The following is a 23,472-nucleotide window of genomic DNA, read 5'->3' as shown; positions in this document are numbered from 1 at the left end:
ATTGATGACACTCCAATTTAGAGACAAGGATGTCATGTGGATGTAAAAATGAAAGCCATTTCACCAACATCATCTGCAGCACTGCTTTGAAAATGTTCACACAAGGTATGGCAGAGGACAGGGAGCTTCCCAAGCTACTGCTTGAGTAAAGAATATTCATGCAAGTATACCTCAAGGAAAATAGTGTCAGCCTGGTCAGCAGCTTTCCCTCCAGCATGTGTAAGGGGACATCAAGGGAGACATGGGAACTGCCTTCTTTCCAACCTCTTGGTAGCATTTCCCATGCCAAGGATCCCTTGACCATTACCTGGAGTCCCAACACTGAAGGTTCCCCCTGGTTTCAGTAAAAGTGGTGGCACCTGCATGCAGAGGTCCTCTTAGTAATGCCCAGGGAAGGTCCAGGCAAGAGGGCAATCATGCTTCAGTCTTCTGCTTGCATCCATACTCGATCCACAAAATATTCCCCCTGCCTTCATTATCCTGAAGCACCTTGTAAAGCCCTTGCTCAGCAAAGTGCTGACAGCACATCTCTGTTGCTTCCCTTTATCCTCAGAAGAGAAGAAGGTTTGCAGGTGAACAGGATAAGCCTGCTGCCCAGGGGGTGCCAGGGCAGATCAGCCATTACCTTGCATGCATTCCCCTGCTATCAGGAAAGCCAGCACAGGTCTGTTTGTCAATGGGGGGCAACTCCACCTCCTGCAGAACCAGAAGCGGTGCCACAGCCACTGTGGGAACAACGAGGCCACATGCAGCATCTGCAAGACAGCTTGCCTCTCCAGCCAAATGATAGCCAACAGCCCCATTGCCTGGGATCTACGTTCACCCCTTCCTCCAACATCCCAGCAAGAGGTACTGGGGGTGGCACACCGGCTGCATACCTGTGACATTTTTTGCAGTGACCTTCTGAAGCAGCTTTGGATCACTGAGCAGATGCTCCCAACTGCTTAACATGAGATAGAAGTCCTGGCTAAGAGACAGCATACTCTCTCCTGGGAGGGCTGCTGCAGGAAGTAGGGACAGGCAAGTCTCTTCTGTCTCCTCTACTGTGGACGAGTCCCAAACCACCGGGGATGTAAAATTAAAAAACAACATTCACAGACATTCCCATCTCCTTTAAAATCTACCAAATCTCAAGCAAGGTCAATTCCTTTGAGGTAACAGTTTTCTGGTACCTGGAGGAGAGAGTATAAAAGAGTATACATTTTTATGAACAAGGGAACTGCTCCTACTTCTGTAACACTTTGTAAGGACAGCTCTGCTTGTGAGAGGCTCTGATATGCACACATGAATATTCACAGCAGCACTGCAAAGTGCTCCACAGTCCCCCCGCTGAAGGAAAATGCTGATCTGCACATCCCTACTGGGGCTGGCCCTCTGACAAGCAGAGGAGACCTGATGAGCAAAGGGCTACTTGAATTTTCCGTCTGGCAGGAGTCACCTTCTCTTGCATTTCTATTTCTGAAAGTGACTCCTTTCCCTTATTCATTACCCTTTATTCCTCCAGCTGTGACCAGAAGACCCTGCCGTTTGGCTCACCTTTCCCCAGCCACTTGCCATACAGTATCCCAGCCTGGGAGCCTTATCCCTGTGGGGAAGGCAGATGAGCTGAACCTCATCCTCTGCAGAGGAATGGGTGCACAAAGGAGTGTATGAACCCCATGCTTCCAGGAGCATGTCTAATTTACAGCTACAAACAGTACCTGTCAAGCCATACTGCTTTTCTGCCATTCACAAAACACCATAGTCACATGTGGGTGTTTATAAACTAAGGATACAAACTGAAGTTAGTAACATGTAGTTGAATTTATACATGGCAAATTCAGAGACAGAGATCAGAAAGATTATTAGCTGCCTTTGAATGTTAACATAAGCAGGAGGATACCTGGGAAGGGGACAAACAAAGAGGGTAAACAGCATGGCAGAGATGAGGAGACAGAGCTGCCTCTGTATCAGTCTCATATAGTGTGGGAAAGGCTGATGCTTGTGAGAAACTCTTTACATAATTCTCACTAGAGTCCAGAGCTGGTCAGATCAGAGAAGTTATGCAGGACATGAAAAACTCAAAAGATCTCAGCTCAATCCAGACTCATACTGGTTTGTTTTCCTTGATACTGGGAGAAAAATGGATCACAGCTCTCCTCTGTGCCTCGACAGGGCATTGGTGGTGCCAGACCTTTAAGGAACTAAGCAGGGAGCTCTGCAGTTTCTTTAGGGGTTGTCCATACTGCTCAGATGCTGGCATGGCCAGTTCATGCCAAGAGATGTAATTGTTTAGCTGCAAAGTACAGCACATCTGCACATCCTGCTCTGTAAAGAAACTGACAGCCCTCCTCATGCTGCATGTCAGGATGTCTGAGCCCTGAAGTGAACATTTATTGGGTGTAATTTCCCTTATTCCTGCCATTATGGGCAAACTGTAATCCAAGCCGGTGAGTTAGGACATGACAGTGACAGAAGGTTATTTTATGTTTGCTGATCTGCCATCTGATGGTCACAGGCAGTCATGGCCAGTTGGCTGTAACCCATTGTAGGTCTATACAACTCCAGAAATTGCTGCTGAAAAGCCTAGGAAGTTAGAGACTTGTACCAGTTCCTCAACAGTGACAACCCAAAATTACCTCAGAGGCTTTGCCTTTGCCAGAAGCAGAACACTGGAGTGAGCAGCTTTTAATCCAGCCTGCTTCTCAGTGGGCAGGACCTTTGCAGGGTGATGGCCAGGAGAAAGCTGATGGCTTTCCAACAGCTAGCTGAGAGTTAGCATTGGCACAGCAGGGCTGAAGGAAATTGCTCTGGTACAGCTTGTACTAGGGGAACACAAGGACATGACATAGACAAGAGCACAGACCCTGACCAAGTGATAAATTTTTGGGACAATAAATCAAAGCCTAGGACAAAAATTAACACAATTGTGCTACTTAGATAAGAAACAAAGGCATAACTGAGGGGACATTTCTCCAGTACAGAGAACATGAGAAGGGAAGGAAGAAGGGTGTTTTTTCTGGATCAGTGGATCAGATGAGGACTTTGCTTGCATAAAGCAACCTCTTGTAATGGTAGCTCATCCCCTTGGGCTTCCACTTATTATAGCAGGCTGGGTGTTGCAGATGCAGCAGAGCCACATAACAATCTATGTACTTGCAGCCAATTAGCATGGGATGGATGATGACATACAAGGCAGGAATGCTCTGTTCCTGCTTCTCTGCCTGCTGGACGTGGCATTCCCCCACTGTCACCATCAGGCTCAAGATTCCTGGTGGGAAAAACAAACAGTGTTGGGGTGATGAAGGACGGGCTTGGGGCCACAGAGCAGACTCTGACAGTGAGTCTGCAACCCTGCAAAGTGCTTCTGGCCTGGGAACTGGGGCTGGCCTTCAGTAACAAGACTTTCAGCTGGGCTGATTTTAAACTGGCAGCAATGCAGAGGATCCGTGACCTCCAGATAGAAAACCTGGGCTTATTTTTGAATGGATAGAATCATAGAGTGATTAGGGTTGGAAGGGACCTTAAGATCATCCAGTTCTATCCCCCTGCCATGGATACATAGGTTTCTTGTTTCATCTGCTATCCATTAAGCCACTGTTCACATCTGGGCAGCACAGAGTTACCAGGAGGCCTGGGGAGGTGCCAGCAGATTTCACTGGAGCCAGCTCAGTACAGGGAAAAAGCTTATCTTTTGCCTTAGGTCTCACAGAGCCCTTGTGCTTTTTGGCCTTGAAACATGAAGTTCAGCCCTTGTTTCCTGTAGCTTGGGATCCTAAAAGGCACATTAGAAACTTTAAAAGCAGTGGGAACTGATTGCCAAGTCGTTTTGGCCCCATAAATCCTCCTTTCTAATTTTATCAGTGAATTTATGAGAGGAGCAGAGGCCTACATCCAGGAGCTTTATGACACTAGACAAGTACGGCCATTATGGTTTTTCTGTATATTTTATAAATACTATAATGTCACTGTTAAACGTAGAACAATCAGCTCCAACAGAGTCAAAATACCATTCACTATTTCTTTTAGCAGTTAAGTAGATAGCTACACTATCAGAGAAGAGTTACCTAATAGATGGGTGTTATATCCCATCTTTAGCAAGGGAGTTTACTCTTTTGCTACCAGCTCTGGGGCAGAAGGTGGGACAGTTCTGCACTCAGTAGGAGACTTGAGTTGGGTTCATTGGTCCAGCTGGTAACAAGCACTGCAAGAAATGCCTACAGGAGCCACACAACTCACCTGAGCTTCAGCTGTCAGTGTTCTGTGTTACCAGCTCCTACAACACAGGGTACATCACAGCAGTGCTGAGGGCTGATTAAAGGTCTGCCTGAACTATTATTGAAATAGAACAAAACCCAGACCTGAAGTGACTGCCTTTTGTCTCCAGACTATGTTTACTTGAGAGTCCAGTGCTCAGACGAGAGCTTTGAAGACCATTCGCTACTGATTTCTAGTAGGTTTTTTTTTAAACCCCTGTCCTCAATCTCTTCTCTAACCCCCATGGGACTGCAAGAAAGTCTGACTGCTGTGAATGACCACCATGCTATTTCACCCATGCAGCCTCTGGAGGTGGCAAGCCTGGGCAGTTTGGCTTGAGGAGGATAGTACACACTTTATTATGGTTGCATGGCCTGAAGTACAGCCCCACACGTTTTGAATCAAGGTATGGAGGAGTTCAACCTGAGCCTTTGCTTCAATGCTTTCTACCAAGATTTCTCTTTTTTCCCTCCCCATTCAGGGAAACCCTTCCTTTCATTTTCTAATCACCTAGAAAAGTAACAGATTTACTAATGGCACAGCTCAACTTTAATCCCAGAGGCAGTTTCCTGGAACTGGAAAGTTCCCATACTTACCAGCAACGTCTGATACCAGGATTGCCTGGCAATGCAAATGCTGCAGTAATGGAAACATCAGAACAGCATTGGCAGCATAACATGGAGATTAAAAGCACAGGATAGTTTTGCGCAGAACAGAGAAACAAGGACGTGCCTCATTATCAAGGTTACTCTTGTGCATTGAAATTTTTATACCATAGCAACTTTCTCATTATTCAACATTAGTCCTCAAAAATGATGCTCAAATTGAGCGAGAAACAGATGTGAAGCTGACTGGTCGGCAATTACATTATAATGGATTATAAAAGGGCTGGGAAAGGGGCCACTTATATCATTGTCCCTGCACATTAAGAGGTCTTTAGCACAGCCCATGAAGCTGGTCTTGCATTAAAAGTACAGAAACCAACGTGACTGCTAGGAGCTAACAGGTTAGTTACCAGAGCTTCTTTTACCAGGAAGCAGCAGTGCTTCTTCTGACTCAGAAACACTTCTCTGGATGCTTGCTTAGTGATCAGGATTTTTTAAGGACAAAGCCCTTTAGTGATTTAAACGTTTAGGAGAACCATGGTAGCATGGAGACTTCCATATCCTGATCCCTGCCCCAGGACTGCTCACACCTCACAGAGATCCTGGGTGCTGAGCAAGGCTTGCTGCTCCAGGTTGACCATGCAGTGAGCAGCGGTGGTAACCACATTTTCTCAGACCAGGCTGCCACTATGGAAATGGCCCAGCTGAGGGACATCTTCAAATAAAGGGTCAGGTACATTTTGAGATGATGTGACTCCTGTTTCCTCCCACAGTATGAGATAATAAAGATGTGTCCAGCCTGGAAAACAATTTTACCCTCACAGTATTAGTGTGAAGGACACCCAGCTACCTGGAGCCCATGGGAGTCATTCTAAGCCATGGCTGAACCTTGGCAGACACTTTCAGCCTCAGGGGTGCATGAGATAAATGAGACCTTGGAGCATCCCAAAACTGATTCGGAGAAAACTCCAGGAACAAACTTGCCAACAAAGTTTTCAAGCTGACAAGCAGGTATTCTTTATTGCGGCGCCGGGAGACACGGGGGATAACTCCTCCTAACATGTGTCTCTCTATTGCTACACAAGCCATCCTGATATAGTCCCTGGGCATACATACATATTCATGAGGCTACGTATGGATTACATCACTTTCCAGAAAGCTCCCTGCATGTGTACAGAATTGTGGTGGTGGTCTCTGAGGGTCGTTTACTTCTTCCAACAATCTTCATCACTTCTGGCAGCCTTTGAAGCATGCACAGTAGATGCTTGTACCAGTTTAATTGGTTTGTTAGCACCAGAGACATAATAACCCTCCTATCCTCCTACTTACCAGTTAGTTTACCCGTAGCCCATCCTGGACACCTGCTGTTCCCAGATACTCCTTATCCCTGTGTCCTGTTTTTCTAGACTGTTTTTCTTAAGACTACACCAACTATAATGATTTATCTTGTGCCAGTATGTGCTCTACCTGTACTCTATTTTTTCTATGTATTATGCACCTCAGTAATTTTTCACTGCTACTGTTACGAAGTCATCGAACTTAACATTGCTTAAAACTAATTCTAAAGGTTTATATATTCCATTTTGTGATTGTGTTCCCCTTGTTTCAAAACAGAGGGGACCAAACGGACATCTCAGTTTCTTACTGGTTCAAGAGCTTCCCAGATGTTGATGCTAGCCAGAGGTCCATAGATCCATCCCCCTGATCCCAGCAGCCTACCCTCTCCCTACATCACCCCCTCCTGTGCCTTTGTGCATTTCATGCTACTTGCAAACAAGTAGTACTTTTCCAAACAGAGGTGTACTCTGCTCAGTTATTCCTAAACTGTCATCCCACAATCATTGCTCACTGCTCTTGCTTATGTGAAAGAAAGACACTAGGCAAAACAACTCTCCTCTGCAACCGGGGACCAGAGAGGCATCCTCACTTTCCACCTCTACAGCCTCTTTCTGCACCATAAACCAAGGAAGTCCTCAAAAAACCTCTGCAGCTACATTAGCTCACACCAGCCAGAGATCTCCTCTTAACCATTACATCAGCTCATTGCCTCCCACTTTGTGAGGGAAAATCAGCCTGGGAAGCTGAACAATAAGGAATTTTAGTCCAGGTTTTGCTCCTGAGAAAGCAGCATTCATTAACTTGAGGATGAAGTAGAGATGGCTCCTGCCTCTCCTCCACCTTTCCCAGGAGGAATGCAGCACACTGCAACACAGACCTGTCAGGGCTGCCCTTAATCACCTGCCTCCTACTGATGATTAAAGTGAAGAATCACAGCTGCAGAACATGACCCAAGTTCTTCAGGTTGACAGGATGAACTCCACATTCCAGGCCTAAAGAGGAGGCAAGAACAAGAGTGTTTTGCAGTTAGATATGGACTCACATGTTCAAATATATCGACTCAGGCTCTCCTGGCAGGTAGGGAATCAGTGGAACAAATCCCAGGTGTTGCAGTTATCCAGACTCCAGCCTGAGCCCCAAGCTGAAGGCAATTATACAGAGACAAATGAAAATATAGAGGAACAGCATTTATTGCTCAGAAGCTGATGAGCACAAAGCTGAAGTCTCCTGTGAGGTACTTCCATGATGTGTATGCACAGTCATAAAAGCAGCAAATTTAGATTGCATCCAATAGCCTAATTATTCTTAATGAAATGCAACTGGGATTTACAAAATTAAGTAACAAGTGTAACAAGCTATAATGATGCCACCAGACTTTATTGAGAGTTTATTTCAAAGCTTCCATCCCTTAAACACCCTGGGGGGCTTAACCTCTGCAAGTAAAGTCATCATGAAAGATCTTATGGCTGAACTAAGCTGGTCTACCAGTCAGTCTTGGCTTCGGTCTGAAACATATCACAAAGAGGCAGAACTTTCTCATATCACTTTTGGCACTGACTGTGCCTTAGAAATGTGGACAATGAGCACGGGAAAAGATGGATGGCTGGGTCTGATTGAGTTTCAGATGCTTCACTATGCAGTTTGAGATAAATTCCTGGCAATCTCATTCATGTTTTCTGGTGATATCCCCACCAGTCCTCACTCAGCAGGGACACACTGACAAGCCTGCGAGACTTGTGCTGCCCCCTGTGTGTCAGCTCCAGAACATGATCATCACAGCAGGGATGACACAGAAGGTTGGGACACAAAGCACAGGAACCCACTGCAACTTCTCATACCAGAGGTCTGCTTCTCCTTCTAGGTGCTGGTTGGAGAGGGGTAGCATCAGGCTCCTGGCTCCTTTGCTGAGGACAGTAGCTCTTCATGACTCCTTTCAGCTGGCCTTTGTCTGCACCAGCTAAAAATCACTCTGTTAGTCACTCCTGTCCATGTGTTCCTTGTGCCAATAGGAATGGTTCCCTTCCTCTCCCAGGCCAAGGTTGGGATGAGTTCAGTTCCCAGCCGTGCAAATATAAACAATGTAATGCTTATGGTTTAGGAGGTATCCACACTGTGTCTGCCCTGGTAAGAGCCTGGAATCACTGGGGTCACCAGAGACTGAGTCTGGATTCAAAATGGTACTGACTGTCACAACAATGCCCCTCCAGCTGTCTCTAACTTGAGGCCTGTGTCCTCTGCATAGGCTTGAAGGCAATGCTCCCTACTTAACCTTCCCACCAGGTTGACACGTGTTAGGAAGCCTGACGATCTCCCACACCACCTCACCTGAGTGCCATCTTCCCCTCCATGCAGACAGCCCACCACCCCAAGACCTCAGCAGTAACAACAGATACTCACCCCACAAGGCTGTGGGGATCCCTGCACAACTCCCACAGCACTCTTGGCTGAACTACTTGCTGCCCTGTTCAGTCCAGCTTCTCTCTCTCTCCCTTTTTTTAATGGCATTTTATCACATTCCCAGAACTCTCTGGCCTCAAAGCATTTGACTACTGCAGAAAGCTCAGTCACAAAATCAAGCACAATTTTCTAAGCCACTGACCTGGACCACGCTCTCCCCAGCCCTTGCTGCTGACTAGATTTTCCAACAAGAGACTGGTGATTATTGCTATAGCAGCAATTCTGCTAGTGAAGTAGAAAATAAATAGACTTTATCAGGGAGGTCAATGGTAGAGAAAACACCATTCCCATAAGTGGGGAGAAAAATACCATTAGCAATAGCAGAAGGACCAACATCATACTGAAGCAGAGCAGGAATGATGGCAGTTAACCGGTTATGCCATCTTTTGTCCCAGCTGGGCAGGTCTTTTTAGCACTAGCTTCATTACAAGAAGCAATTCACTCCAATGATCACCATTCTTGTGCAAGCTTCACCCCCTTTGCAGCCTGCCCCATGCTTATTTCCCTCTCCTACCTCAAAGCATCCCTAGGAAATATATTTTTACAGGGATGCAGGAACAGGCCAGACAGTGAGCTATAAATACATTAGCCACTGCAGGAGAATGTGCAAGAAGGATTTGAGAACATGCTGCCATTTATTGCCCTCCTAGACACTTCGCTGACCTGAGTGCCCCAGGGTCACCAGTGAGCAAGATCAGAGGGACCAAGCTGTTCTTTCTTTCGCACAGCAGCTGAACAGCCTGCATGGGGGACTTGCTGCAGCAGTCAAGGAGAGAGCTGTGGTGAGCAGTGCAGAGAGGGTAAGAAAGGCTTCCAGTCCCAGCAAAGCTACACTAATGGCAACGCAAAAATCACTCACCATGGAATGCACACCAAACCCTAGTATGATCTGTGAAAACTGACTGATTACATTCGCTTGCTTCATACATTCAAAGAGCCATACACCAGTGCTTGCTACTGCAGCCTCCACATCAGGGCATATCTCCCACAGCGGACACACAGGACTCACCACATGGAGCAAGAAGGAACACTAGCAGCAAGAGGAGCTCTGCTCCCACCATGGCCCAGCCAAGGTACCCAGTTCTGGAGCCCAGGCAATGCTCAGCCACACACAGGAGGAACAACTAACCTAAGGAGCCCCTTTAATAGCTGAGGGCCAATCAGTGAGGCTGCAGGGCTGCAACTCAGGTGGGTCTGGAGGGCCTCCAGGTACCACTTGAGGGTCATCTGTAGCCCCCATGGGCTCTGCTGTTTGTAGTCTGCTGTCCCCTACCCATGGGGACAGCATCAAGATCTAATGTCCCCCCTTACCACTGCCACCAGACCTGAGCTGCCTCAGTGGAAACAAACTCAATTGCTTTTGTAGAGGAGGGTTAGCACAGGCAAAGGTGAGGTGATCCAAGTTCCTCACCTGTGGTCTCTGCTTGCCCTGGAAGAGAATGTCTGTGGGGTATGGTGGTGTGTTTGCCTCTCTCTTCCCAGAGGACACTGAGAGAGTTGGACACCTCCAGCAGCTTCTCATCTCTGCAGCAATACCTGGGGGTTAAACAGCTGCCGTAAGGATGAAAATTCTTTGACCTTTTTTTCGGAGAGAGCTGTTATCCACATACTGCAAGACCAGCTGGGAACGGAGCTGCCTTTCTCTTTGGGCCAGGAGCTGCAGAGTCCCCCTGGGTGCTGTGGTGCTGCCGGGCACACAAGGCCCTGCTGTCACCCACTTGCCAGGCCACTGCGCATCCCCACTCTGCCCCGTGGCCAGCTGGCAGTGGGAAGGCCCCTCTCCTCTGATAGTAACACCACCAAACTCTATCTGCAGGCAGTGGAGGGAGGCACGACTACCATGCTGTGCTCCTTGTTGTGGTGAAAAGGCAAAGCCTGCACACCGCTCCACAGGGCAGGATCCAGGTTGTGACCTGGATGTACATCTTACTTCTCCCTCAGCACAAAGGAGGCCTGAAAAGGTGGGCTCTAGGTAGCAAGCTGCATTAGGAAACCCTGCACTATTGGGATCTGGGAGAACTTCAGGATGTATTGGTTGACTTCAAAGTGAGCATGCAATTCCCCTTCATGCTACAGAGGGGTTTGCACAGGCCAAGATGGCAGGAAACGCGATGGCTTATGTTCAGGGCTTTTGATGCTGTTTCAGGTCCATTTTCAATGGAGGTGTTTATCACTCAAGCCCTGGCAACATGCAGGAACATCTGGCAATGTCTGCCAGGATGAAGGGAAGTAGAATGAGTTTCTTCTTAATTTCTGTTCAGTTTTTCTCTTTTCACTCTGTAGACTTGATACACATAGGTGCATAAAGGCTGACATGAAGGTCTTATGTAAGTATAACATGTCCAATCAGTGACCTTATAAGCACCAGCCCTCATCCTTTCTTATGCTCAGGCTCAAAAAAAACGCCCGCTCCAGTATTTTTATATGGCCAGACACAAATACATTGGGCTGCATAGCTGCTCCTAAATGACCAATAACTGGGGTTCCTTGGGCAGTGTAAACTTTGGCCTTTCCATCTCCAGTAGAGCTTGTTCATGGTTGGTCCTAAGGAACACTGACCCCACAGCCAAGAGAACAAAACCAGACACAGCATTCACTTTTCTACTTTTTATATAAAATAGACGTTTACATACATTTTGTTTTGCAAAGTCTTTGAGCATAACTCCTTTGTGTGAAATCTAGCCATAAATCCCACAGTGAAAAAAGCAAAGACTTTGCAAATTCTTGTATCACTGACATACATCTGGCTGCTGCTGTGCGAATTTAGTTCAGAAAGACTTCTATTTCAAGGGCTGTTTTCTTGTTTTGTTGGGTTATTTTAAAGGTATGCACGACTGATTAAAAAAAACAGATACAGAAATAAGAACCATATAAACAACAGGCAATGCAAACCACTCCTGAATGAGAGAAACACGCAGCGTGACATCCACTGCAGGCAGAGATTTCGACAGTAATAGAGTTGTGGAAGCCGTAAGTTTTACAGAGGATACCACTGGGGGTATTTTCCAGCAGAAATAGTTTTTCAGCAAGTCAGTACAAACATGGCAATGAAGTTTTGCACAAAGGCATCAAGATTACCTGAAGCAACGCTGCCACATTGAATCACTAGTGAATGCCAAGCACTTTTTTTTTATTTTTCTTTTTTTCTTTTTTTGCTGCTGGGTTTAAATGTACGTGAAAGCAAAACTGTGCATTTAGAAACTGCTGCAAGAGACTGATGGCTGGGAGAAAAATTAACCCTCCAAGGGTTAATTTCTCCCAAAGATTGTGTAAAATTGCATATGTAGAAAGATGGAAATTGAGCACTTGGTCAACTTAATCACATACAGATTGAGGAGACTTAAGCATATAGCATTACAATGAGCTCGAAGACCAAGTGGGGCAAAAGATCATACAAGTATATTCTAAATTGCCTAATTACTAAAATTAGAATGACAATTACCTTCTTTCACCAAATATCATACACCATGTCTGGCCTGGTTTCTGTAACTGTTGAGCTTTCACAGCTTTGGCATAATTTTAGGGGTGTCCAGCCTCCCCTGCAAGTTAGGCTCCTAATTTTGGGTCTTTTTTGACTTAGATTTCTTCCACCCACGTGCATATGTGCACACACCCCTGTTCTTGTTGAGATCTCCAGAATGAAGGCTGTTTCCACTGCTGCATTCACTTACTATTTGGCCAAAATGAATTTTCCTGCACATTTATAGGAAAATCTAAGTCCAAGGAGTCTATAAGAGAGAGAAAATGCCCCCACCACATAATTTATCACAGGGGGTGGAAAAGGAATGGAAACAAAGTATGCTGGACTTTAAATAAGCAATAAAATAAAACAAAATCCGTCAGCTGGAAATATTATTCATGGGGGAACAAAAAAAGCAACACAATTATTATGGTTTTCATTTAGGATTAAAATGCATAGCGAGTACACAAGAGTCCTGTCTAACTAGTTTTGCATTAATTCTCCACTTTAATTCTGGTGAGCACTGAGGTTTAGCCAATGCAACTTGCAGAGAGAGTGAACTCTCCCCCACCAGGTAGAGCTTCAGCCATTTATTAATTTGTAATCTCTGCTAACCATGCTGAGTGCTGGAGTTGGCAGAAAACAATGTATTTATAACTCATTATTTTAGAAGCTGTGCAATCCTAGAGAAAGAAGACATTGCATATGATTAATTAAGATAATATCCAGTTATCACAAGGTAAGTCGCTCAATTTATCTTTCATAATAGCATGCTAGTTTGGTGGAGGTAACCCATTTCATACCGTATTCCATTCTTTTTCACCTGCAATAAACCTTTCACACGATTAATGTCCTGAACAAACACAGCATTTCAGCATGAACGCCAATGAGACAGGGAGTCAGCTCAGAACTTCACAAGCGTTTAACTGCTTTGGTAGCTCATGGTCTGAGTCATCCTCTAAATACGCTGCCAGTTTGCAGACTGTCATCCTGCATAGATGGGGTATAAAGTACTGGTTCAGGAAAGCAGGGTTCATTACTGAGCCCTCTTCTCTCCATAACTACCATAAACACACATCCAAAATGTGGAGAGTTGGCCTTTCTGCATATAAACATAATCAGTTTCAACTGGGATTGAACTCCATGGATATGTTACCTGCCTGATTTGGGTGAGCAGATGAACATATGTCATGCCTTCCAACCAGACCACGTCCCTCACTGGGAGGATATCTCTCTAGCTATCTCTAGTCTATTTTTCTCTGTTATTCTGCAAGTAAGACAGTGTTGCAAAAATGCTAATCCTTCTCCAGGTTCTGTGAGGGAGGCACCCAAAACTATATTATACTTTTACACATGCACCAGTTTTAGGAGGTCAAGGTGGTTCTTCTAGGACAAGGACGAGACAATCATTTCTATCAGGTCTCTCAGGGAAAACAAACTAAGACTTAAACCAAAGGTAAAAACACAAAACCAAGTCTTCCTCCTCCCAAAGCATTGCTATAAAAAATACAACTTCTTCTATATTTGAAAAAATACGTTTCATTGGCCACAATTTAAAGCCACACTGCTGTGGGACTTGTAGAATATATAGTGTTTATTTAATATATCTTTATGAAGCAAAGGTTATACACATTTTTAAATGAGAGGCATCTCCTCCTGCCCCTATCCCCATGTTTTAGGTAGCTGTCACAGCACTCTGCAGATGCCTCCTCTGCTGGGGGCTTTGCATGGCACCACTGTCCTAAGCTGCACCTAAGATCACTCTGCCAGCCCCCAGACTCGATGCCATGCAGTGATACTGCAGGCAGCCAGACAGCTGAGGCATGTGGAGCTTTGGTGAATGCAGGCTCACCTTGGGGAGAGGCAGAGAGCTTTAGGATGTAGGTACCCCTGAATACCTCACTATTGCACTATCTACAACCCTGCAGTGCATGGTGGTGAACTGACTGCTCTCAGAGGCCATTTAAGCTTTGGTTCCCCATCCTATGGGATTCTGCTGGCATGACCCCATCTCTTCCCAGCCATCCTGGCAGCAGCAGGGCTATGCAAAGCTACTCCATGCATGGCATCCAACATGTCCCCAGTGCAGCAAGTGCACTGGGGACCTGCGGAAATGTCAGGTCAGCAAGCCTGTGGCCATAAAAGTGTGAAACAAGGGTTGCTGACCCAGACCCAGGACCCCAGACGTGCCCTTGGCCCCAGAAAGCAAAGTAGTATGTCTCCTGGGTGGAGAAGGGAAAATTCACCAGCAAAAGACTCACTTATTTTGGTCCCAGCTGCTCCCCAAAGGTAAAGAGCCCAGAAACTTGTGCCACCACCTTTCCCCCACCAGTGCTCTCTCCCTCTCACCTCTACCTAGCTGTAGGCACTGGCTGGTCTCCTTGGCTAGTGTAGATCTGTACCTCCCAAGTCCAGCCTCATCTTGGTGGGCACACAGCCCTGGCAGAGAGGACGTCTGCACCAGTCTGGGCTACCTCTAAGCTCCAAACGCAGGTGGAATCATGTTAATAATTTGTCAATAATTTGACCATCTGTACTGGCTAGACACAGAGCTTTCTAAATGAAGCCAAGGGAGCCACCAGCACATGGCTATCCCATCACACTGAGCAAATCTGGTGCTTGCTGAGGTGCCATGGCCAGCAGTAACTAAAGCCAGGTGCCATGTGGGTCACTGGCACACAGGCTTTTCCTGACGGGTGTGTATCAAGGAATCACATGCCTAATCTGAACTGTCTTTTACTAAGTGTCAAACCCTGGTATGCTCTTTCATAGGAACTGGCCACAAACCCTGGTGGAAGCAGCAGAAGCACTGCTGTTGCAGTGACAGTATGGTCCAATGTGCTCTGCAGTCATTTGCTTTAGAAACATTAGAGGGAATTATTCAAGCACACCTTGATGGTATTGCATTTTTCCAGCTTCAGACAATGCAAGTCACAACACCCAGCCATGTGGCCAGCTGGGAAGGATCCTGCCCAATCCATATAAAAAGAGAAAATATATTAATTATTTGATTATTATAAGTTAAATAAATAAAGCTCAAAAATAAAAGCCCCAATTCTGAAGAGATTTTGTTCTCCCACTTCAGTATTCAAAAATATAGATTTATGACTGATCAGCTATAGGTCATTATCTTTCTGGGGAAGGGGTGAGAACACTTAGACAGAGTATTTTGCCAGTGTTATCACCATGATAAATGGGCTTTGTCCCTGCATACCCATAAAAAAAGCCTCCCTAGAACCTTTCCAGGCCTAGAAAATCTCTCCTCATTCTCCATGGCTTTACTTTACCTCCTATATGGATCAGATTGGTTGGGTTTTTTTATTGGGGACTGGACAGGAGGACAAGTAATCCTAGAGCTTCCTATTGCCTTTGGATGCTTCTATTTTCTTTTTCAGAGTAATAATTATTTGGCCTGGAGGGAGAGGGAAAAGGGTAAAGCCATATATTTGACAACATTGTCAAACCTGAATTAGTACAACATGACTATCTTGTGAGTAACACATTCAGGTGAGGTTTTCCCTCAAATGTTCATTTGTCCTACTGGTAGAATCATCCTTCTAGGGTGGTATTTAGATACTGTTTTCCCTTCCTGTAGAGTAATTTTCAAGTCACATTTAGAGCTGTACAAGTGGCCACCACTTCCTCAGCATTAACCCCTTGAAACCTTTTTATGTGACCATTATGACCATTTTTCCTGGCTCAAAAGGACCTGGCAGCACTTGCAATGAAGCCCATTAGTGGTACTTTATGTGAAAAACATGAGTGTATGTTGAGTAACAAGAGGTGCTACTTCACCCCTGCTGCAATGGATGAGTGCTTTGTCTCCATGGTTTCCCCAGTGATAACCAAGATATTGAAGGTACATGTCCCACCCACACTCCCAGTGGGCTTCAAATGGGTCCAGCCTAAACAAAAATCTTGATTAAAGGAAGGTTTTCATTCATTCTCCAGCATGTCCCACAGGAGCCAACTATCTCCTGTAACTTTGGTCAAACATAAGCATGCATTCAAAATCTGCCTTCTGTAAGTCTGAGTCCTATCAAAGTTCCTTCAGCATCACTTCAAGAATAGGCTTCCACCATACTCTTCTCCAAGGGGCATGAGTTTCCTTCCACTGGTGACTGAATGCTATGTTTGGTCTTTCTCCTGGACTTCCTGAAACCGTTTCTCCAAGCGATCCAGTTTGGCCAGATTCTCCTTCAGCAACTTGCTGTTTGGAACCAGCTGCAAGGCTTTCTCATAGTAGCCACGGGCAGTGATGTAGCTCCCCTACAAAGAAAATGAGTGGCAGATTTCATTTGCATTCCCTGACATACACAGTTAATTCCTTGGGAATGGTGAAGACCATAATACACAGGAAAAAGAATTTATAAAACCTGATATTGTTAGGTAACAGGAATACTTTTTCATTATGAAATGGATGACGGAGTGCCATTAGCCTAAATTTGGTCAAACACAGTAGATTTACATGTCTGTTATATTGTACCAGAAGAGTTAATTTCACTCAGCAACAGGATAGCTTGAGGATATCATATAGTGTGACTCCTTAAGACCCAAATCGTAATGATATGCTAAAGTATTCAAAAAGATAAGCAATCACAGGGTGGGCTGTCTATTTCCATAATTTCATGCCAGTATTCTGCATTAGACATCTTTATTAAGTTAATTCCATAGAGAGGAATCTTAAAAGTCAACTCACGGTGACTTTTCTCTAATGTAGGTAAACAACTGAAGCAGGAAAGCTCTAGAGATGGGCAGGCTGCTCCTTGCAGCCTGACCTCTTAAATATGAGTTTTACATTCTAAGATAGATATTCTAAAGCAATCTGGTTGGGAAGTTCTAGTTGGGGTGAGCAGACTTTCCTCCATTTTTGGGACACTCCCTTTATGTCAGGGACACTCACTGTTCACACACATGCAGTTCTTGGCAGCCTGAAACAAATTTGGCTTTCTGTCCTGAGTAGTAGTCTCTGCACCAGGCATCTTAAGGAAAAGCAAAACTGTCATACCTTGATGTGCTCAATGCCTCCCATATTCATCCAGGCCTGCGCTTGGTCTGGGTTGAGCTCCACAGCCTGTTTATAGCTCTACATAAATATGAAACATTTTTAGGTTAAGAGTCTGAATCTCCAAACAAAACCAGTGCTGGAGGGGAAAGTTTCATCTCCTTCTGAATCCATTTAAAATATAATTTCAAATTCTTCTTACATACAATGCACAAGCCAAATTTCAGCTTCTTCACAGCAGAGGCAACACAATACACTGCTTCACTGCTGAGCTCATCTCCCAGGTTCTTCCTGCCCACAGCACCATATGAGGAGCCACGCCAAGCCCTGTGACCCTCTCTCTGCACCCTGCATCACTGGGGTCTTCTGCACATCAGGGTCATTTCCTTGGGCAGGTGCGTGCCAACCACAAACCATGTGTGGGTTGTGATGCTCCTCATCTGCAAGGCTTTGGAGCTGTCAGCAGACTATGGTACAGTCACTTGTGTGGAGGTTTCACAAGGACCTGAGGGCAATGATACCCCTCTCCACTGGCTCCACCACTGTGCATGGGAGAAACAGCAACAAGGACCTTCTGGACTCTGTCAAACAACATTGTTTCTATGGTGTCACGAAAGGAAAGGATTTGAATCAAGATTAGACATCTTGAGGGGTATTGAGAATACTCAGAACTGTCCCACTAATATTCTGTACTATTATTTAACGCTAATATAATTTCTGAGCTCTCAAGCCGCCTGCTCCACAGGATAAGCCAAACTCTTAGCTATTAGGTAATAAGGTGAGATGTAACAACATGGTGGGTTCTCACAATACCCCACGCTTCCAGCTGAGCCACCTGGGGTTGGCCATTACTGGGAAGGGGGCTGGGGCTGGATGGACCAAGGGTCTAGTCAATAAGAAAAGGCCTAGGCTCCTCCATAATCCCACCGTGACTCTGTACTAAACCTTTCAGAGCACGGAGCTGTATTTCCACACAGGAGTAAGAAAAAAAGTTGCAGCCAGGTCTGGCAAAATGAGGTGCTCCATAGCCTTACCTGTACCACTGCTGAACTGCTGAGCTCCCAGATGAGCTACAGGCAGGGTGCTCCAGGGAGCATTAGATACAGTGACCTAACTCTTATCTTTAAACCTACAAAACTATCCACAGGGCTTAGAGCAGTCGTACCTCAAAAGCCTTGTCAAGGAGATTCTGTTCTCTTAGCTGGTTTCCTTTAGTGAAAAAGAGCTCTGATATGACTTTTGGATCCTTTGGTTTTAGCTGAAGAGCTTTTTCTATAGCTTCAAGTGCCTGTGAAAATGCAAGAGGACATTGTGTTACTGTATTCTGTGCCTTTCCTCTTATGCTCTCTTCACCACTAGGCCTCCCAGCATAAAAGTTACCTTCCTCTTTTCCCTTGTTTGCCCCACACCATTAACGCACATGGAAATGATATTTTATACCATTGTGGCTTAGTGGCAGTGGGGCTGACAGCAGCGGGAACAGTAAGTAATAAAACTCCCACACTGTTTGACTTCAGTCCCAGTATCTAGATAAAAAGGAGGTTTTAGTAAAAAAATAAACCCACTAGATGTGCACTAAGGCATGTGATATATCTCTGGACAGATGGAGTGTAAAATTCAACCTGAGCTCTGTGCGTGAGCCCTCAGGACAAGGGCACTCTGCAGCCATGGTACCTTAGTATAGTGCTCCTGCTTGCTGTAGATGGCCGAAAGAAGGCGGTAGCACTCCAGACACTTCACATCCTCATTGAGTATATGGTTTGTCATCTTTTCAGCTTCCTTTGTCCGCCCCATCATTGCTAAAACCTGAGCCTGCGAAGCCACATTGTAAAGGGTTATGGCATCAAAAAACTCATTAAATGCTGCACCCAGCGGCTGGTGCTCCACTTCTGTGGTCTCACCCCACACTCACCAGTGCCAATCGGATCTCTTTGTTTGAAGGCTGCAGTGATCCTGCTTCTCTGTAAACCTGCAATGCTTCTTCATACCTCCCTGTGTTGTAATACAGAGCCCCCAGCGGGGACAGGATTTCAGCCTTCCGGGATACCTTCAGTGCCCTGGAATTTGGGAAAAAGAAATGCTCTGGGTGGTGTGGGGATCAAAGCAGAAGAGGGAGGTGTGGCTTGTCCTGAGATAGAACAGCTAAGCTCTGCACCCTGCTCATCCCTCTCTGAGAAGCATAATCTTAAAGTCTCTTGGAAGGGAAAGCATGCCCACAGCAGCAATCTGCCCACATCTCTGGCCACCTGAAAAGGACAGAGGGTCACCTCCAAAGTGAATCAGGAGTGAGAATGGCTGATGGTGGCAGAAACTGGGAAATGTGAACACAAATCAGGATGCCAAAAAGGAGGGCCCCTCCCACCCAGAAAATAATCCACCCTGCTGCATACTAGGAGTCAGAGCCTGCCTACTGGCACATTGCTGGGATGGGTCAGAGCTCCTGATGGTATCAAAGTTTTACTGGTGGTCTGTGTAGCAGTTATAGCTGTTACTGGTGCGGCATGCACAGACCAGCTTCAAGAAAGATGGGAGTCCTGCTAACAACTTGTTCATGCCATCAAGGAACCTCCAACTTCATTTTAAGAGCATCCCCCAGGCAAAAGCAGTAGTGTGTCCATCCTGTGGGTTGGGAATGATACAGAGAAGTCAACACTGTCTGAGTCTGTGCTGCTTCTCCAAGCATTCCCCAAAAATAGCCAGATAACCAAAGGTAAATCTGGAGATTTACCTGGAGGTTTTAGCTGGATGGAAAAAGAAACGTGCACTGACAGATTCATCTATCAGAGGCTCTTTGGCAGAGACAAGCCTTACAGAGGGAAGACAGAAACCTTTGTTTAGCATCCCAAATTCTTACCGCTTATACCACACTTCAGCCTCTTTGTTCTGCCCCAGGGAGCGGTGAAGCCTGCCCAGGTTGACCATAGCCACATGGTGAGTGGGGCTCAGGTGGATGGCCTGCTTGTAGTGGGACACAGCTCGCTCAGGAGCCCCTGGAGAGAAACACGACGATTAAACTGGTGCATTAAACAAAGCCTGTCACAAATTCAGCAGACAGTAGTGCTCTGGGTTCTTCTTTCATCTACTGCTCTGTGCATGGGAACCATTTTGAGAGAGAAATGCTGCCTCAGCCTTTTGCAATTCAGTATAAGCAAAATTGCTGTGCATACTAATAGGCTCCAATATTCAGAGAGACCCCTGAGAAGTAGATTTTCATGGGGTGGGCTGTTGCAAGTCAATTGTTGCAGCAATCATGCTGCAAGGGAGATACACCCACTGTGCTAAGCACAGAGCCCACCCCAGAGAGGCGGCTGGGGCACGTGTCCCATTTCCTGGTAGAGCACCCTTCCACCCTGGAACACTGCAGAGAAAGGCAACACAGACATGGAGAATAAGCCACCCAGGATACCCCACAAGCTCACCAGAGCTACAAATAGTTTCAGGTCTTCCCAAACAGAGCTGATTCCCTCCACTTCCGTTGGCTGGCCCTACTCAGTTTCTGTGCATTGTTCAACTGGACTGGAAGTAACTGCCAGTGATGAGCTAATTCCTACCTAAGGGCAATGAATCCCAGACCAGAGGTGTCCAGGTGCCCATTCGGGATCACGTAGGCACCAGCTCCGTGTTGCAGAGGAGCCATTGGGTGGCACTGCTTCCCTGTGTGACAGTGTGTACTGGTGCAAGGTCCCGCAGTCCATGACATCACCGAGCACCAGCACAAAATACAATACGATGCAAAAGGAAAGGCATCAGACCACGAGCCCAAAAGCCTAAAGTTGTATTTCTAACACTGTATTTTTATTTAGCTAAGTAATAGCTTTCCTCAAGAAGGACATTGAAGTGCTTCCCTCAGGCAGGGCCTGCTGGCTACCTACTAAAGAAATTAATGGAGCACAGTATAAAGTTCCAGCATTCCAGCAGTGTGAATATCGTATTTTTAACCCCAGTGCTCATTAAACTGGCTTGCACAGTGTAGACCAGATAATCTCCTGATGAAAACCGATACTCACAGAGCTTCGTCCACCAGCAAAGCTTTGGAGTATTGGCATTTTTTGAAGCCAAATCACAATGTATTTAATTCAGTTTCTAGCTGGAAAGCAGAACTTGAAAGCAGCCTGTGCGTGCTGGGGCACTGAGCATCTGCTGCCGTGGGAATTTTATTTTCATAGCTCTTCAGATCTCATTTGGTTTCTCTGAGACTTATCTCCGTAACATAAAAGTAACAGTGACACTTCTCAGCACCTCCTTTACAGGAGAGAGGAGAGGAGTCTGTAGAGAGGTTTAGAAGCACTTAAGATTCATCAAAGGCCAATGATGCATCTTTCAAGGTAGGACTTTTTCAACACATCAGAAGCCTTCATCTTCTCCCACCTCTGGTGGATGTTTTTGAAAATCACATGTACAAAAACATCCTGGGAAGCAGCTGAGTGTGCACCTTAGTCTGTAAGTCAGCCACTGCCTCCCCTGCTCAACACACAGGGGTAATGTGCATCGTTAAGGGAGATGAATGTCTATGACCACTGCAGAGCTGTCTATTATGGCTCCTGAGAGTTGACACTTGCTGGAGGCTTGATGCACAAAGTCCTGCAAGTTAATTGGTGTTGTGCTTCTCAGCATCTCCCTGTGCCCGCTGGGGAAGAGCCCAGCCTGTGATGGGCTCAATACCAGCTGCTTCCTTCATGTATTGTCATGTCTCCAGGAGGGTTACTTACACATAATGCCTGAAGTACCAGAAGTCAGTGGGGTTTTTTCTTCTTGTTTGTGTGTAGGGAAGTGTAGTAGTAAACCAGGAAAAGTTAGTTTTCACTTTGGCACAAGTGCAAAAAACAGAAAGTGCACTGCAGTGCATTTGGACCACAGTTTTTGGCAGGAAAAGGGCACCTTATCTGGGATGGCAAGCAGAGATAAGCACAATGTCAGTGTGAAAATACTGAGGAATTTCTATTATTTGCAAACTTGAATTTTGCAGGGCACAAATTCAGAAACTCAACCTCTGTTGCTAATGCCGAGATGCTTTTTTCAATTATGAATATTCATTTTGCTTTCATGTGTATTTCACACTGGTACAACAGAAGACCAGTGGCTGAGTGTCAGCTCAGAGGCAGGGCAGCCAGCTGGGCATCACTGTCCTGTCTTCCTAAGCACCACAGGCACAGTGGCAAAGGGGCCGAATGGGTAGCAACCAAACACTTTAAGATTACAGTATTTCATCACTGGGTCTCAGCTCTGTTCTGAAGAGATAGGAGTGAGACAGTAATTTGGTTTCCACTAGTCATTCGTCAAACTTGGCTTTATTTATAAAGCTGTCAATAAAAATCAGCAATTACAGTGGTATTTTTTGTTGTTGTTATTATGTGGATGGCAGGAAGTGCCTGAGTCCATGGAACTTGAATAGGAACCAGGAGCTGAGAAAAGAAAGGCTTTGGGTGTCATTAGGGAGCTCCTGAGAAATCAGTTCACCCCAGAGTATCTTAGGTTTTCTTTTCACAAGATGACTGTTGTTTAAAAGCCGTGTTTATTTTTATAGTGGTGGCACTCAACCTTTACAGTCAAAGAGCTGCTTTGTCACCAAGCAAAGCTACAAGTGCTCCGAAGACCATAACTATCCACTTGCGTGCCTGGAATTCGGTTTGATGCAGCCATGCTTTCCTGAAGAAACAGCAGTATTGTCAGGGTGCTGCCCAGCTCAAACTGAAGAGGACAACCGCCTGTACGAGGATGCTGAGAAACACTGAAGGGAACAGCTGGGCTCAATGCCACTGCCGCACAGTGCCTGCATTGATTACAAATTCCAGTATGCTGTGCCATCTTGATAGCACAGGAATATTTATTTCCAAGCTACAGTGAAGGCACATCTATTGCTTTGGAAGCTTTTCACACCCTTTCAGATACATACTGCTGAATAAAACAACTCAAAGCAAATAAGATAGAAAGGGCAAATTCCTTGCTGCTTCTCACTTACCAGTATCAACCAAGAAAACACCATAGTTGTTATGCAGATCGGAGCTCTCTGGACAATTCTCTATTCCAGCCTTATAGACCTCTTCTGCTTCCTTAAGCCGTTCCTTAAAAGAGAAGGAGATTTCTTAGCCATGGCAGAAAGGGTGTCAGCATCATTTGCTGTATGTGGAGCTCAAGGTCCGAGCCCACCCCACTGTCTAGGAGGCCAGAATTATACCCCATGACATGGATGCGGTATAGCTGCCATCTGGTATCCCAGAGAAATTCAAATAGCCTTCCCCCATACATTTGCAATTGGAGCTATCTGTGAAACAAAAATAATAGCTAGAAAAGGTGGTTCCTGTGCAATGTCAGTGAGCCCCAGCTGGGCATGCACCCAGCCAGGTAATACACAGTGACAGGGGTCGTGTTGG

General features: G+C 45.7%; 1 protein-coding gene across 1 annotated transcript in view; it reads right to left on the bottom strand.

Moving 5' to 3' along the window:
- Positions 1-11,228: 11,228 nt before the first annotated feature.
- TMTC1 (transmembrane O-mannosyltransferase targeting cadherins 1) overlaps positions 11,229-23,472 on the bottom strand; it is a 145,526-nt gene continuing 133,282 nt past the window's right edge. The window contains exons 12-18 of the mRNA XM_034063247.1: positions 23,061-23,163; positions 19,956-20,091; positions 19,014-19,158; positions 18,776-18,913; positions 18,267-18,389; positions 17,105-17,182; positions 11,229-16,365 (exon numbers count right to left, since the gene is read on the bottom strand). Coding sequence (XP_033919138.1) covers positions 16,225-16,365; positions 17,105-17,182; positions 18,267-18,389; positions 18,776-18,913; positions 19,014-19,158; positions 19,956-20,091; positions 23,061-23,163 — 864 coding nt within the window. The 3' untranslated portion in view covers positions 11,229-16,224. The remainder of the gene's footprint in view (positions 16,366-17,104; positions 17,183-18,266; positions 18,390-18,775; positions 18,914-19,013; positions 19,159-19,955; positions 20,092-23,060; positions 23,164-23,472) is intronic.

The sequence above is a fragment of the Melopsittacus undulatus genome, chromosome 5 (genome assembly GCF_012275295.1).
Source record: "Melopsittacus undulatus isolate bMelUnd1 chromosome 5, bMelUnd1.mat.Z, whole genome shotgun sequence".
In the NCBI taxonomy this organism is placed as follows: Eukaryota; Metazoa; Chordata; class Aves; order Psittaciformes; family Psittaculidae; genus Melopsittacus; species Melopsittacus undulatus.
Note: the sequence above shows the minus strand (reverse complement) of the source record. Positions and strands in the feature narration are given on the sequence as shown.